The sequence below is a fragment of the Lonchura striata genome, chromosome 1 (assembly GCF_046129695.1).
Source record: "Lonchura striata isolate bLonStr1 chromosome 1, bLonStr1.mat, whole genome shotgun sequence".
NCBI lineage: Eukaryota > Metazoa > Chordata > Aves > Passeriformes > Estrildidae > Lonchura > Lonchura striata.
Genome location: NC_134603.1, coordinates 511797 through 528210, shown reverse-complemented (window position 1 = coordinate 528210; position 16414 = coordinate 511797). Strand labels below are relative to the sequence as shown.

The 16414-nt window shown below is 55.3% G+C and overlaps 2 protein-coding genes across 2 annotated transcripts in view; one reads left to right on the top strand and one right to left on the bottom strand.

The window, feature by feature from the left end:
* Positions 1-185: 185 nt before the first annotated feature.
* CCDC166 (coiled-coil domain containing 166) lies at positions 186-1886 on the bottom strand. Its single transcript, XM_077781461.1, has 2 exons — positions 1821-1886; positions 186-1057 (listed from the first exon to the last, which is right to left on the bottom strand). Exon 2 carries the CDS (start codon positions 1035-1037, stop codon positions 186-188), a length of 852 nt encoding a protein of 283 aa, XP_077637587.1. The 5' UTR covers positions 1038-1057; positions 1821-1886.
* A 2700-nt stretch (positions 1887-4586) lies between these two features.
* SCRIB (scribble planar cell polarity protein) overlaps positions 4587-16414 on the top strand; it is a 101744-nt gene continuing 89916 nt past the window's right edge. The window contains exon 1 of the mRNA XM_031504127.2: positions 4587-4816. Coding sequence (XP_031359987.2) covers positions 4655-4816 — 162 coding nt within the window. The 5' untranslated portion in view covers positions 4587-4654. The remainder of the gene's footprint in view (positions 4817-16414) is intronic.

Here is a 16414-nt window from a genome sequence, read left to right as displayed (position 1 = left end):
CTTCCAGGGACGGGGCAGCCTCCACCTCCCTGGGAGAGAAGGAGAACATCGATATGGATCTGGTCCATAAATATATTTTACGGATCCTTGTGACAAGAGCTCAAAGCCCTCAGTGCTTCCACTGCCAGAAGGATTTGGTTGTTTCCCTGTTTGGTTCCTCCAGGTCAGGGCCGAGTGGTTTGGGGTCAGTGGCCTGCCCTGACAGGTGAGCCGGGTAGGCTGTCCCTGCGGCGCCGTGCCGCTGTGGGCAGTGCTGCCCGCTGGGCACACTGGCTCTCCCGGAGCAGCTGCTCCTGCTGGTCTTGCAGTTGGATTCTGGTGTCTTTGAGGAGCTGGCAGTGCTGGAGGAGGCCGAGCAGCTCATGGCGCAGGAGCCTGTTCTCGGCTTTCACCTGTTCCACGTGCTGGATCAGAGCCTGCAGCGCCACCTCTTCTGCTCCCCAGGTGAGCTGCTGCATCCTCTGCTGGAATTCCTGTTCGCAGTCAGCCTTTTCCTGCAGGAACCTGCTCCTGATGGCGTGGGTTTCCTCAGCGCAGCGTATCCTGGTGACCCGCAGCTCCTTCTCCAGCGCCTTCACCTTCTGCTCTGCCTGCACCTTCTGCTCCCTGTAGGGCTGCAGCTGCTGCAGCTCCATGTCCAGGTGTGAGGCCTCGGCCTCCGTGTCCTTCAGGGCGCTCCTCACCTGCTGCTCCTTGCCAGCGTAGCGTGGCACCAGCTCCTCCTTCTGCGCCTGGATCTGAGCCAGGTCTCGGCAGTTCTGGTCGTTCAGGGTGATGAGCATGCCCGGCGGGTCCTGGCTGAGCTTGGCCCCGCAGCACAGGTAAGACTGACTCTGCTCCCGAGTGCCCTGGGCTTCCTTTTCCAGGTGTTTGCTGCCCTGCAGGAGCTGCTCCGCTCTTCCCAGGTAGGTGTCCAGGTGCTGTGTGAGGACCTTGCATTCCTCCTGCAGGTGCAGTTTCCTCTCCCGGATGGGATCCTCCGCGTCACTTGTTTCTTGGGGTGCCTCCTCATCCTTGCTCTTTGTTTTGGATGCCATATCCCAACCAAACTGTAAAACTGAAACAGAGGGAAAAAACACCAGCTCAGAGAGAACGGTTTTGCCCCGGTCCTGCCCTCAAGTTTCCAACTGGTATTTCCAGCAGCTCAAATGTTTGACTCAGAACTGTTTGGTGCCATTCCTGGATTTGCATTTCCCATCCCAAATTGCCTCAGGAGAAAACCAAGAATGCACATTTTTAAAGATTTCACTTTTTTTGCCATATAGGGTTGGGATATTCCTGTAGTTTGGAGGGAAAAGTACAATTCTGCCCCATTCCTCCCTCACAAATTCCAGTGTTTGAAGAGGCAGCTGCATCCCAAACCAGTATCTCCTGTCCAAAGCCAGTATCTCACATCCCAATTTCAGGAGATTCTCTTTTTAAAAAATACTTGTCAGCATTAATTTAATGAGATGCAGGTTTGTAAATGGTTTTTAAGCATTAATTTCAGGATTGGCTGAATTTCTGAACTATTTATTCATGTAGAATGCTGGAATTCAGGATTTAGAGCTGGAGTTTGAAGGTTTTAGTGAATATTTGTAATTACAAATCCTCACTTCCTAATACAGTTCATGTAAATTCCTAAGGAAAAAAAATACTAAATTCTAGAACATGGGTGAAAAACAGGATAAATCCACTAAAATCCCAGCCCTGGCTGCAGTGATATGGGGAATTTCAGGGGGTGGGTGCAGGGGATGTGTGAGGGTCAGAGAATTCCCACGTGCCCATGGGAAAAGGACAAAGTAGGGGTTGTATAAAATGTGGTGTTTTAAGGCACTGACCTTCCTCGCTCCCAGGTTTTCCCAGGTCCCGGTGCTCCCGGTTTGCTGCTGGCCCTGGAGCCCGTGTGTTTGAGCTGTGTCCATGGAGATGAGGTCACAGGGGGAAGGCTGCAGAGGGATCCCACCCCCAGCCAGGTTCCACTGTGGGATCTGATCCCCGGGGAGGCTCCAGGGGGATCCCATCCCCTGGCCAACTCGGTCAGCAGCACCCCAGAGCCTTCCCAGATTTCCAGCCGCTGTCCCAAGCCTGGAGCCTTCCAGGGGTTGTGACCCCGGGGCAGGACGCGGCACGCGGCCAGGCTGACCCTCACACCCCTGGCCGGTGTGAAACAGCCATGAAACAGCACTGGCCCAGTACTGAGCCCAGGGAGTCCCTGGTGCTAGCCCCAGCTGGATGTGGCCCCTTCCCCCCCACTCCCCAGGCCCAGCCAGGGGCAGCCAGGTTCTCCAGGAGAACGCTGTGGGAAACGCTGCCAAAGCTTTTCTGGAGTCCGGGCAAACACATCCACAGCCTTGTCCTCAGCCACTGAGGAGGTCACTGTGGCACAGAGGGAGGCCAGCTGGGCCGGGCAGGACCTGACTGCCCCAACCCTGGCCTGGCAGGACCTGGCTGGGCCTGCCTGTCCCAAACCCAGCCTGGCAGGACCTGCCCATCCCAAGCCCAGCTTGGCTGGACCTGCTCCCCATTGTCCTGCACGAGCTGTGTAAGGACATGAGCTGTGGAATGGTACAAGCTGTGGAATGACATGAGCTGGGTAAGGACACAAGCTGGGTAAGGACACGAGCTGTGGAATGATATGAGCTGGGTAAGGACACGAGCTGTGGAATGACATGAGCTGGGTAAGGACACAAGCTGTGGAATGACACGAGCTGTGGAATGACATGCTCTGGGTAAGGACACGAGCTGGGTAAGGACACGAGCTGTGGAATGATATGAGCTGGGTAAGGACACGAGCTGGGTAAGGACACGAGCCGTGGAATTATATGAGCTGTGTAAGGACACTCCGGACCATCTGTTCCATGCCCTTTCCAGGCACCAAGGGCAGGCTGGAACTCCTGCAGCCTCCTCCTGGCCGGGATTGTGGGTGGGCATCACGTTGGCACCTTCAGGCATCCTCCAGAGCTCTCTGAGCAGCCAGGATGGTGATAACGATGGACAGCAGCTGGGTAAGCTCTCCCTCAGACACGCCTTGTGCCAAACCCTCGGGCCTTTGGCAGAGCTGCAATTCTTGTCTTTGTCCCTGCAAAGATCCTGCACATCTGCTGAGGCTCAGGGGGGGTCACTGAAACCATCCTCACGGCATCATGGGTGTGAAAAATGCACGTTTTATGATTGGCTTTTCACAAATGTTACAATTAATATTATATGTGTAATGTTAGAAAGTTATGCTGTATTCTCTTAAGTAGTGTGTTAAATATAGTTTTAGTTTATAACACAGTGTTAAAAGAGAAACTCTGTGATGTAAGATTTTTTTTTAGTAGCTCAAGAAAAGGGATAAAATAATCAAGAAACTCTTGGCACAGAGATAACAGCGACAGAGCACATAAAGAGTTACAGCCTCCTTATTGGAAAAGACAAACAATCTTCCAGCTTCTCTCTGTCTTTATGGAACCACCAGGATTAAGGGGAAGAAGTTGACAAAAAGCAGAAAAATTCTTAATTTGCAAGGAATTTATGCATCATGTATGAGATATATGAATATGCAATAGGCTGTTGCTTTTAAGGGTTATTCCTTTGTTCACAAGGCGTTTTTGGCAGCTTATTGCCCAAAAACATACAGACGTCTGTAATTCTTTGCTTTTTATTGCCTCGTAGTCCTAATCATCATTGTCCAAATTTTTCTTATTCTAATTTTATTACTATTTTTACATAAAATAAATAAAATAAACTTTTAAAATTTTTAAAAAGTGACTGGCATTTTTCACAGAAGATAAAGTGACAAAGCAGCCAGGAAACGGTGAAAGCGGTGGGCAAAGGACAGGGAGGACTGCAGCGTCCTGAGACAGCCCAGAGGCAACGACCGCCTTTGCATTTTGGCTTTTGTCACGACCGCCTTTGCATTTTGGCTTTTGTCGCGGGGCAGCACCGGGGACACACGGCTCTGGTCCGCCCGCTGTGCCCGGTGCCGGGAGAGGCGGCGGCGGCGCCCGCTCATCGCCTCCCGGTGCCAGAGCCGGTGCGGCCAGCGCCGCTCCCTGCCCGCGCCGCCGGAGCCGACTCCGTTTCCCAGGACTCCATTTCCCCTTTCCCAGAACTCCATTTCCCGTTTCCCAGGACTCCATTTCCCCTTTCCCAGAACTCCATTTCCCGTTTCCCAGGACTCCATTTCCCCTTTCCCAGAACCCCATTTCCCGTTTCCCAGGACTCCGTTTCCCAGGATCCCCTTTCCCAGGACCCCACTTCCCGTTTCCCAGGACTCCGTTTCCCAGGATCCCCTTTCCCAGGACTCCATTTCCCAGGATCCTCTTTCCCAGGACTCCATTTCCCGTTTCCCAGGACTCTGTTTCCCAGGATCCCCTTTCCCAGGACTCCATTTCCCGTTTCCCAGGACTCCGTTTCCCAGGATCCCCTTTCCCAGGACCCCATTTCCCCTTTCCCAGAACTCCATTTCCCGTTTCCCAGGACTCCGTTTCCCAGGATCCCCTTTCCCAGGACTCCGTTTCCCAGCGCACCCGCGGAGCGCGGCGCGGCCGGGAGCGGCTGCAGGCCAGGGCGGAGAGCGGAGCGGGGGCGCTGCCGCAGCGGGAGCGGCGCGGCCCGGCCCGGCCCCCGCACATCCGGGCGCTGCCGCAGGCCCGGCGCGTCCCGTCCCGGCTCGGCCCGGCCCGGCGCGATGCTGCGCTGCATGCCGCCGCTCTGGCGCTGCAACCGGCACGTGGAGGCGCTGGACCGGCGGCACTGCTCGCTGCAGGCCGTGCCCGAGGAGATCTACCGCTACAGCCGCTCGCTCGAAGAGCTGCTGCTGGACGCCAACCAGCTCCGCGAGCTGCCCAAGGTGAGCCCCGCCGCCGCCGCCCCGCGGCTCCCGAGCGCGCCCGGCCCGGCCGGGGCCGCTCCGGCCCGCGGGGCCGCCCGAGCGCTGCCCCGGCCGAGCCCGGTTCAGCCCCGGCCGAGCCCGGCGCCCTCCCCGTGCTCCGGGGCCGGCACCGAGCGCTTCGGCCGCGGGTCCGTGCGGTCAGCACCGGCTGGGGAGGAGCCCCTGTGGGTCGGGATAAAGGGGTCCCCTCCCGTGTTTACCCTGCGACGGGCACAGCCGCTGCCAAGTAAAGCGCAGCCTGAATTAAAAAACTCTGGTCTGATCAGTAAGCTGCAGAAAGTGCCGAGTAAGTTAATTAAAAGCGATAGAAGTGCTTTGCAGTTGTGATCATAGGGCTACAGAGATGCTCCAAGAGCTGGAGCATCTCTGTCATGAAGGCAGGCTGGGGGTGTTTGGCCTCAAGAAGAGAAGGTCTGGGGAGACGTTAGAGCTCCTTGCAGTGCCTAAAGGGGCTCCAGGAGAGATGGAGAGGGACTTGGGACAAGGGGGAATGGCTTCCTCCTGCCAGAGGGCAGGGTTGGAGGCGTTATTGGGAAAAAATTAATTCCCGAAGGGTGGTGAGGCCCTGGCAAAGGGTGCCCAGAACAGCTGTGGCTGCCCCTGGGTCCCTGGAAGTGTCTAAGGCCAGGCTGGACAGGGCTTGGAGCAGCCTGGGGTAGTGGAAGGTGTCCCTGCCTATGGACAGGGACACAGTCCATATGCATTTCCCCCTGTGGAAGGGGGGTGGGACTTGGTGAGTTTTTAAGATCCCTTCCATTCCAGAGCATTCCTGGGGCTCCAGCCTGTGCTTGCAGCTTCTGCCGCCATTCTGTTCAGCGCAGAGCAGGAGCACCTGGATAAGCCCTCCGTGTGCTGTTCCATGCCACCGTAATCCCTGCAGAGGCACAGGACCAAGATCTGCCCTGCTGCCAGCCTGGCCCAGCATCTCGTGACTCGCCAGGGTTTGCTTTTGCAGGGCAGGGCGTTGGTTGGGTCCTGGAGTACCCTCCAGCAGGAACCCAAGCCGTGGGGTTCCCGTTCTGCCTCGTAATCTGGCACACAGGATGCTGCAGGTGGGAATTTGAGCCTGCCTCTTGGGAAGGAAAAGGCCTTGAGACAGGAACTGGGCTGCAAGATACTCCAGAGGAAGTTTTATTGTGTATCCCCTTTGGAAACTGAGTGATTTTTAAAAGTTATTGGAGTTCTGCCTGTGCAAGAGAGAGAAGGTGTTTGACTGCCATGTGTTTGGAGAGATGCTCTTCAGGGAATGTAGACTGAGTTGTGTTTATTAAAAAAATTGAGAATTGAGGTCATTGGCTTTCAAGGTTTTTGTTGAACACTGACATGTTATGGAATTTGCCATCAAATCTAGATAAAATAAACCCTTACAAAGCAGAAACTCAGTTTTGATTCAGGCCGGAGCAGTTTGGTTCAGTTTTGTTAAAACATACAAACACACAGTTGGTGCAGCTGCACCTGAGTAGCTTCTCTTGTGTGAAAGCAGCAGCTCCTGCTCTGGTATTTTTGGGTTCTGTTTGTCTTTCCTGCTGGTCCCTTCCTGAGCCCCAGTGGGCTGGGCTGCCTGTGGCATTCAGCTGTGAGGTTGTTCAGGTGTGCAGACACCAGTGTGAGACTCGGCTCTTCTCTCAGGTAGTTCAACATCTTGTTGTGCTTCAGGCGCGGAGATTTCCCCAAACCACTGGAAAATGTGTGTTATGGGCAGGCTGGGACTGGGTGTAAGTCTGTCTGCAGAGGAGGTGATTGTGGCACACCCATGGAGGAGAACCTGTTGGTCCCTGTGCTCTCAGCTTCGTGTGCCCTGCTGAGCAGTCAGAGCCTGGCCTCGTGCTGCACTGGACCCCTGGAACTGGGACACACCGGGCTTTGTGAGCTTGGATGAGCATCTTTTGGATTATAAATGCAAATTTTATATAGAGTTTTTGCTTGGCCTGTGATCATGTGGATGCCATCCCACCTGCGGTGGCAGGTGCTATGTGCCTGACCTCAGTGCCCTCCTGAGCCACCCAAGGAGCTTCTGTGTCACAGAGCTGTGGTACCTGTTCAGCTTGGAGCATCAGAGTTCTTGCCATGACCTGTCCTGGGCTCACAGGCTCCTCTCTGACCGGCCAGTTCCCCTTTTGGAGTGTTCTGGCAATTTGTTAGAGGAACAAATTGAACAGAACAGTGAGATCCTGGTCCTGTGGTCTCAGAAGAGGGACAGAGAATGGGCAGCAGCAAAGGGTGTGACCAAACCCAGTGTATAACAGCTTTGCATAAGGGAGGTGAACACTTTCAGGGTGTCTCCATCTCTCTGGGAAAGATGGTGGGACGTAGAGCCATTCCCCATCCCATGGCAAAGGCCTGGAGTGTGGATGATGGCCCAGAGGAGTGGACAGGGAGCAGCTGCTGCTGGCAGGAGAGCACTGAGTGAAACCAAAAAGGGCTCAGCTCAGAGCAAATGAAGTCATTCTTCATGCAAAATGTAGTTTAACTGAACTGTGGAACCACTTGGCACGTGACATAACAGTGGTGTGGGTTAACGTGAGCTCAGGAGAGGAGAAAAGAGCCAGAAATGAGGCTCTGCAGAGACACATTGTGTGGGAGAGGGCTGAGGGCTTTCTCTGGCCATGCTGGTGTCAGCCCATCCCCAGCCAGACCTCAATGCCCTCACAAGGCAGGTGGACATCAGATGCCTCCTGAAGGGAGACAAGCAGAGCAGCCCAAATGCTGCTCCTGAGAACAGCCAGGGAGTTTGTGGGTGCCAGAGGCACTGAGCCTTGGAGACATGCTGGGCAGAGAAAGCAGAATGCTGTCCCTCCCTTCCCAGCCCCTCCAGGTTCCATGGCTGGTGCCATGGCTGGTCCAGAGGCACGTGAGGAGGAAATCTCCAGTTGGTGGAACAAGGAAGCAGGTTTGATCCACCTTAGGTGTGACCCAGTGTGTGTCTTGAAGGTTCATGTTCACCATGCTTTCCTGAGCTGTGCCAAGCTGCCTTTGGTCTCAAGCACACAGATCACTACAGGAAGGGCTTTTTTTGAGGATATTCTGTTGTCAGGGACAGATACCTAAGGCAGGAGTAGGAATCTGTGTAGTATGAGGTGAATATGGCAATGAAAATGGAAAATAAGTTGCCCTTCCATCCGGAAGAGGGAAGGTGGGAAGGCTGGGTTTAGACACACGCTGTCTCTGGATGGTGGTGGGAAAGCTCTTTGGCTGGGTTAGGGGGAGATTTTCCAGGTGAGGAGCCCTTCATGGAAACAAGGCTTTTTTGGGAGAGAGACCCTGGGAGGGGGGTTTGTGCTTATCATAAGGTGGAGAAAACACAGCGTGCTTGTTTCACAGGATGGGGCTGCACGTGCCCGTTCCCTGGGAGAAGGTCTGAAGGACACAGGGATGTGCCTGTGAAGATCTGTCAGAAAAGTGGGAATGAGACAGCATGCACAGCCTTGGGCAGCAAGTTTGAGGGCTCAGTATTTCACCTGTTTCAGAAATGTGGGATCGCTTGCTCTTTCTGTGGCACTGTTTTCCTCTGCAGGATTTCCAGTGCCCTTTGTGCTGCTGCTGTGCTCCAGATCCAGTGGGATGCTCTGCCCATCTCCTGGGAGTTTTGAGCGACACTGCTGTGCCTTCCTCGCTACTCCCTTCCCAACTGCAGGAGTCAGCCTGTTTCTCTCCATCCTGCAGGGCCATGTCCTCTTCTGGCTGTTCTTGCTTCTTTGCCACCTGTCCCTTGTGGAAACTTGCCTGCTTTGCAACTAAATTTCCCCAAACTGCTTGGGCAATTTGAAGGGATAAATTAAATCTGTGTGGGAGCATCAGCTGCCCCATTGTAGGGATTTGCTGCTGGGGCAATACCACATGATTTAATGGAAAATGAGAAATTCCCTTTGATAAGCTGCCTGTGCTTCCCACGAGGGTGTCTGTATTCCAGAGGTGGAAAAGACTGGCTCTGTGCTGACTTCCGGTACGCCTCTCTTGCAGAGAGTGCAGGATCTCTGCAGGAGCAGGGTGGAGAGCAGTTTTGGTGGTGAGGGTTTTGGAAGTACAGCTGGCTAAATCACTGTGTTGGAGCTGCATTAGACCTCAGTCATCCAGGGCACTCCTGAGCACTTGAGAAGCACAGGTCTCACTCACCAGGAAGGAATGTATACATTCCGTGGAATTTGGGGAGGTGGCAAATGGAGCCGGTCACAACCCAGAAGGATCCAGAGACTCTTGGTGTGCTTTTGGAGGAGTGCTCCAGTTTGGAGTGTGGGGAGGGAGGTTGGAGGAAGCCTGGGTGGAGCAGGGCTGGTAGGACCTGGTGTAGGAGGACAGGAGGGTGGAGCTGAGTAGGAACTGAAATCCTGAACAAGTCTGTGCAGAGGGAGGAGACCTGGTGTGTCAGCATGAGTGTGCCCAGGGACAGGATGCTTGGACACCTGCTGGGGAGTGCTGGGCTGGAGGTGTCTGAGGCTGTGGGCTGTGCAGAGGGGAAAGCCCAGGGCTGGCTCTGGTCCTGGGGGTTTAAGCACCCAGTGCAGAAAATGCTCTTCTCAGTGCCCAGTGAGCTGATACCCCCCTGCCCTGGAAACTGTGGGAGGCACTGGGGAGAGGAGCCCATTTCTGTCCAGGGCAGGTCCTGCCCTGTTTGGGCTTGTTGCCGTTTGCATCATGGCAAGGCCCTTTGAAACTGGCCTGGTTTCAGCAGTTCCTCCTGTTTGGCTGCCAAAGCCTAGGGTGAGAGCATGTCCAGAGCCAGGATCCCGCTGGGAACCAGGATCCCGCTGGGAATCAGGATCCCACTGCACCTGGGAACCAGGATCCCGCTGGGAATCAGGATCCCACTGCAGCCGGGAGCCAGGATCCTGCTGGGAATCAGGATCCCACTGCACCTGGGAGCCAGGATCCCACCAGGAATCAGGATCCCACTGCACCTGGGAGCCAGGATTCCACTGGGAATCAGGATCCCACTGCGCCCGAGAGAAGCTTGAGGCCATGCCTGTCACTCTCCCAAAGCAAAAAGGGGCCTCGCAAAGCTAATTAAGAGCAGCTTTTAATTTCCTGGCATGTGAAGGCTGTAAGGAGGATCTTGGGGTTTATTTACTTCCATGGAAGAGTAAAGCTTCTCCTTCTAATCTCTCTGCACTAATAGCCCTTCCCTGAGAAAGTCAGGGAGCCAGGAATGCTCCCTGTGTGGAGCCAACCTTGGAGTCTGCCGAGGCTTGATGTGGGGTGAGCACCTCCTCTTGCTCTGGATGGGGTTCTTCCCATACCAGGCCATGTCAAAGCTGCAGCTGCATTTGTTTAACAAAACCAGCCAACAAACTGGTTTCACTTGCTGGTTGTGAGACTTGTGTGTGGAGCTGGCGTGGCTCTCGGTGCTTTGCAGGAGCTCAGGAGTCCTGTGGGTTACTGGAACAGCTGGATGTGTGTTTGTCTCCAAAAGCTGTGTATTCTGCATTGCTGCTGTCCAGAAGTTAGAATAAGTGCAGGCTATCTCCCCTGCAGCCTCCCCTGGTGACAGCAGAGGTGTAGGATCTGTTCTGGTTTGGCAGCAGCCAAACAAAAGCTCAGTCATGGAGAAGAGAACTGATAAAACTCTTGGATGTGCAATTCATGGATATACAAACAGGGAACAGGAAATAGGTGCACAGATGGATTTTGTGCTTGAGGTCTGTGAGAGGGAACTGACTGTCAGTATTCAGTTCTCTGAGCTCCCAGGTGTGTTCAGGTCTGTGGGATGGGTGTGGCTGTGCTGCCCAGCCTGTGTCTCCCCACCAGCTCGGGTCTTGAAGGAGGTTCAGGTGTGTGGAACAGGAGGTGCAGAAGCAGCTGGGCAGTAGAGAGGTTTTTAGTGGAGTAAAAAGCTGATGAAAATTCAGGTAGCCATGGTTTGAATGGCTCTGCCTGTTAGCAGATCTTCCTTGGCATTGGTTTGGTACCTGCAGGGAGGTTAGAGTGGAAGCACCTGCTCAGTCCTTCCCAGGCTGTTACAAACCTCTCTATAGTCTCTCTTGGGTGGTTTAGCACCTGCTCCATGTGTGGTGCTGCCAGCTGAGTTCGGGTGTGCCCCTCTGGGGTTCCTGCTGTTATTGGGGTGGTTGCCTGTGCCAGGTGCCCAGCCCCAGCTGCTGTTCCCCACACTGCTCTGAAGCCTGGATGTGGCATTGCAGAGGCCCTGCCTGCTCCTTCCTGGTGTCTCGAGTTTCCTTTGGCTGATGCTGAGTATCTGCCAGGAAGGATTAGTTCATTGATGGCTGGAGGTAGAGGCAGGGCTGGGTTAACTCTTCAGCTCTCCTCTGGCCTGTTCTGTGTGTTTCCTGCATTTTGGAGCCCTGTTTTGCCATCTCCCTGGCAGGAGCATGGTGAATGGAAGGGGTGCTGTGTTGCTGTGTGCTGGGCAGGGGGATATGGCATCACAGCACCTCTCTGGGGTCTGGCTCCTAGGTCATTCCTTGTTTAGGGCATTTTCTGGGCTATATCTGAGCTGTTCTCCTGGGAGCTGCTACAGCACTTTCTTCCTTGTCCTCTTCCTGCTCAGGGGAGGTGTTTGGGCACACTTAACTCTTCCTCAAGACTTCTCCAAACCCCCAGATGTGCTTTCCTGCACCCCAAGGGTACAGGCTGCCATGGAATCCCCCACTTCGCATCAGTTGCTGGGTTTGGTCTCATTGCCTTGTCTTGGATTCCTAGTTTCAGGGTTAGACCAGTTTGTTGGGGTTTTTTGGTGGTTTTAAGGTGCCTCACTGTGCTGGAATTGTATCTGTTGGATAAACCTACTTTTGATTTCTGCCTCTGGAAAACACAATCTGATTGGAAACAATTGCAACAGGTTATTGTATAATACAACTCTTGGCATTTTCCCCTTTGCTAATAGCTGTGGCATAGAGATCAGTCAATTACTTTTTGTAATTGCAAGCTGACCCTTCTTTTCTGAGAGGATGGTGTGGAAGTGGATGGTGTCCCTTGGCTGGATGGGAGCAGGGGATTCCTTAGGTGAGCCAGGGAGGGGCCTGGCTGGGAAGACCTAAGTGCTCAGGCAAATCAGAAAGGGGTAGAGGTGCTTGGGCAGTACCTGTGGTGTACTGGGTTTGGCTGCTTCTCCCACACCCAGGGTGCTGTCTGTGAAATGATCTTCAGATTAATGATTTGCAGTAGTCACAGAACCACTGAGGCTGGAGAAGACCTTCAAGATCGAGTTCTACCTTTGACTGAACACAATTTTGTCAACTAAGCCACAGCACTCAGTGCGGTGATTATTTCATATATTCCATTTCATATATTTCCATGGAAAGTGCCCCAATGCCCTGTGCCTGCCACAGGGAGTTCTGGTCCTTCCTTTCTTGCTCTGTCCCACTGCAAAGACCAGGGTGGAGGCTGTGAGTGCTGGGATCATGGTCAGGGCCCCTCTTCACACAGCCATAATCTGCTGCTGCCTTGTGGAAGATCAGCGTGGGAGCATCAATCACTTCCCAGGCCCTCGCAGCATGGGGTGCTAATTGTGGTGTCTTGGTTTAATTCTGGCTCAGGAGTGCCTCTCTGAGGCTGAGGCTGCTTTGTTGTTTAACCTGGAGCAGGGATCCAGGCTGCTCCTGGCCGTGTGCTGTGCCCTGGGATCGCTCCCTGCCCCTGGCTCTGTGCTGTGCCCTGGGATCGCTCCCTGCTCCTGGCTCTGTGCTGTGCCCTGGGATCGCTCCCTGCTCCTGGCCGTGTGCTATGCCCTGGGATCCAGGCTTCTCCTGGCTGTGTGCTGCGCCCTGGGATCGCTCCTGGCCGTGTGCTGTGCCCTGGGACTGCTCCCTGCTCCTGGCTGTGTGCTGTGCCTTGGGATTGCTCCTGGCTCTGTGCTGTGCCCTGGGACTGCTCCCTGCTCATGGCCGGGTGCTGTGCCCTGGGATCGCTCCCTGCACCTGGCCGGGTGCTGTGCCCTGGGACTGCTCCCTGCTCCTGGCTGTGTGCTGCGCCCTGGGATCGCTCCTGGCCGTGTGCTGTGCCCTGGGACTGCTCCCTGCTTCTGGCTGGGTGCTGTGCCCTGGGATCTTTCCTGGCTCTGTGCTGTGCCCTGGGATCACTCCCTGCTCATGGCCGGGTGCTGTGCCCTGGGATCGCTCCCTGCACCTGGCCGGGTGCTGTGCCCTGGGACTGCTCCTGGCTCTGTGCTGTGCCCTGGGATCGCTCCCTGCACCTGGCTGGGTGCTGTGCCCTGGGATCGCTCCTGGCCGGGTGCTGTGCCCTGGGATCGCTCCCTGCTCCTGGCCGGGTGCTGTGCCCTGGGATCGCTCCCTGCTCCTGGCCGGGTGCTGTGCGCTGGGATCACTCCCTGCTCCTGGCCGGGTGCTGTGCCCTGGGATCGCTCCCTGCTCCTGGCCGGGTGCTGTGCCCTGGGACTGCTCCTGGCTCTGTGCTGTGCCCTGGGATCGCTCCCTGCTCCTGGCCGGGTGCTGTGCCCTGGGATCGCTCCCTGCTCCTGGCCGGGTGCTGTGCCCTGGGACTGCTCCCTGCTCCTGGCCGGGTGCTGTGCCCTGGGACTGCTCCTGGCCGTGTGCTGTGCTGGGGCAGCTGCTGCCCCGGCCCTTCCGAAGGGAACAGCATTCCTCAGGCCTGCTGCTGTGCCTTAGAAGCAGCAGCTGCCAGAGCCTTTGGCTCCGAGACAGCTCGCTTTGTCTTTGCTGGAATGCATTCCCAACCCTTGAGTACTTTTATATGTTTGCAGCGCATTCCTCAGGGCCCGATACGGGGTTAAATAGTCGGAAATCCGCCGGGCTGTGAGGGGAGGGCTGGGGAGGCAGTGTGGGCTGGCAGGGAGCAGCCTGCTGGGGCTGCCCTGCTCTTCCTGCTGCCTCCAGTGTGGGCAGGAGCATGTGGGGCCATTCCTCTGGGTGCTCCCAGTGCCCCTGCCCCACTTCACCGGCCCCTCTGTGCCTCTCCTGCTGTGGGCACACCAGGAGAGTGAGTCCTCTCTGTCCTCTCCTCCTGCCCTCTGCCGTGGCTCTGCCTGCAGAGCTGAGTGTGGCTGGCACATCAGTGATGTGTCCTGGGGACTCTTTGAATTGCCACCTTTCAGGTGTTGGTGACCGTGTGTCTGCAGCCAGAGTTCACTAGCCCAGAGCTGGTTTGGGATCTGGCTAGAAATGCTGTGAGGAGGGGAGGAGACACTCGTGGGGTGAGAGGCAGCTGGGAAGATGTGGTGTTGGGGGTGAGCTGGTCTGTGTCCACTGCCTGAGGTGGCTCAGCCCAAGTCCCTGGGCACTGCAAGTGGCTGTGGTGCCCTCCCTGTGGCACCAGGGGTGCTCCTGGGCTAGGTGGTGGCTGCTCTGCTGGAGCTCCAAAGTGATGTTCCCACTTCTCAGCAGTGTGGCAGCTTGTTTGACCTCAGCTCATGTTAATTCAGTTATCCTCATCAGATTTCACTGATTCTTCTTGAATTGAGTTGTTCTGGGAATAACCATTGCCTTCCTGGTTTCTGTCTGTAGGGAGAGGTGTCTCTGCTCTGTTACCTCGAGGTGCTGGGCTCTGCTAGAAGTGAGTCCTGCTCTGCTGAGGGAGCTGTGCAGCCTCTGGAGCTGGGCCCGTGCTGCCCAGCCGTGGCACACAGGTCTGGCTGGTTCTGTGGCCTCACCTGTGCCATGCTGCCTTTGAGCATGGTGCCTGGGAAGTGCTGGGTTTAACTTGTAGCTGATCAGCTCCTGGCTGTTCTGCTTTCCAGTTGCTGCTTCCAGCTCCTCCTGACTCTGTCCCAGGCTGGATTTGCCCAGAGACAACACCGGCACAGGTGTGAAGTCTCTCAGCACACCTGTGGAAGGAGGGGCCCAGGTCTCTTCACACTTCACCTGCCTGTAGGTGTCTGAGAGGGGCTGGGTGTCCCAGTGCCCAGCTGTGGAGCACGCAGCAGGCTCTGCTTCCTCCAGGGACAGGAGGAAGATGTCAAGCCCATGTTTAACCAGGAAAATGGGAAGAAACACAAGGCTCAAGTACATGAGCTGGTTTTGCTGCCAGCATTTGAAGAGCTGCTGTGTTGCACTGCAGACAGACAGATGGACAGACACCTGCCTGCAGTGCAGGGTCCCAAGCATTCATCTGGCCTGGAGACAAACTCAGAACTCATCTAGGAGCCCAGCCCACGGTGGCATAGGAGGCAGGCCCTATTGCTCATGAATCACAAGGACGATTGTAATTATTTTCCTGCTGCACAGTCTGATCCTGCCTTAATTAAATACGTGTTGTCCTGCTGGAAGCAGGGACTGCTCTAGCAGGGCTGGACAGGTGGACTTGAAATTCTCTGAAGAGAAATGAGATGTGAGGAGGTTGAGGAGCACCTTAGCACAGGTGCTTCCAGGGTTGGAAGGGTTGGCAAAACCTCTGCCTTGGAGCCCTTAGCTTGTGTTGGAGGGGTGGTCACACAACAGGCACTGCTGGGCCGCTTGGTCCCTGAAGAAAAGCACCTGCTGCCAGCACTGCTGGCTCAGGGCTGGTGTCTCGGGGCAGCCTGGCTTGTCACAGGTTGTTTTTGAGGAACAGGAGTGTGGGAAGATGGGTTGTAAAAGAATAGAGGTGGTGCTGAAGGCAATCTCAACCCTGATGAATTGCAGCTGTACTAATTAATTACCAAAGAGTGGGAACAGCCTTGCCCTTAATAGGTCACAGCTGTGTCCAATGAGGATGGGTGTTACAAAAGAGGGGGTTAACTGGTTGAGAGTATGTTAGAGTTTGCTGGCTGTGCTGTGAGGAGGAAGGGTCAGGGTGTGCTGTGCGGGACAGACAGGGTCAGGTGGCTGGGTAAGGGACAGGAAGGAGTTAGCTGGTCCTGCAGAAGGAAGAGGGAAGGAGAGAAAGAGTCAATATTGTGTGAAGCTGTCCAGGAAGTTTACAGAGAAGGTATGAGAGTTTTTTTCACTGTAGGATAACAAACTGATGGTGCCAGTCAGTTTGAGTCCACCGTTGCTTGGTGCCAAGCACCAACACTCATAAATGCTGCCCCATGAGAGAACACCTACAAGAGAGGAGGTGTCTGAGCCCTGCTGTTTGGGCAGCAGAGCTGGGAACACCATGGTGATTTTGGCTATAGAAGCAGAGTCTCTGTACCTGAGCCAAGGCTGTGTTTGTGGTGTAGAGCAGGTTCCCGATTCCAGCTGTGTAAATTGTCACCACCTGCTTTCAGAGCTGTTGGCCTGAGTGTGAGGTTGTTGTGGCTCTGGGGTTAAGCTGGTGTTTGACTCCTCTTCCCCTGACACGTGTCCTGCTCCACTCCAGTAGTGCTGCTGTTTATTACCTTGAGAGGTTCTGGGGTGTTGCACTGAAACCTGCCTAAAGCCTGCTTTTCTAGGGGGCGGATGTTCCCACAGCCTGTGGTGGCACTGGGCAGCCCCCCGTTCCTGTCTGCTGTTGGTTGGAGGGTCCTGGGCCCGAGGCAGCTCCATGAGCTCTCTGTGTTGAGGACAGCATGGCTCCAAGGAAACCGGTAGAGAAGCTCAGCTGTCTGTCTGTCCTCCTCTCTGTGTCTTGACAGATGGGGTTGGCTCTCCTACAAGTGCAGGTGGGAACACGGGGCTGGCCCTCCAAGGAGAGCACAAGGTGGTGCTGGGGAACAAAGACCCC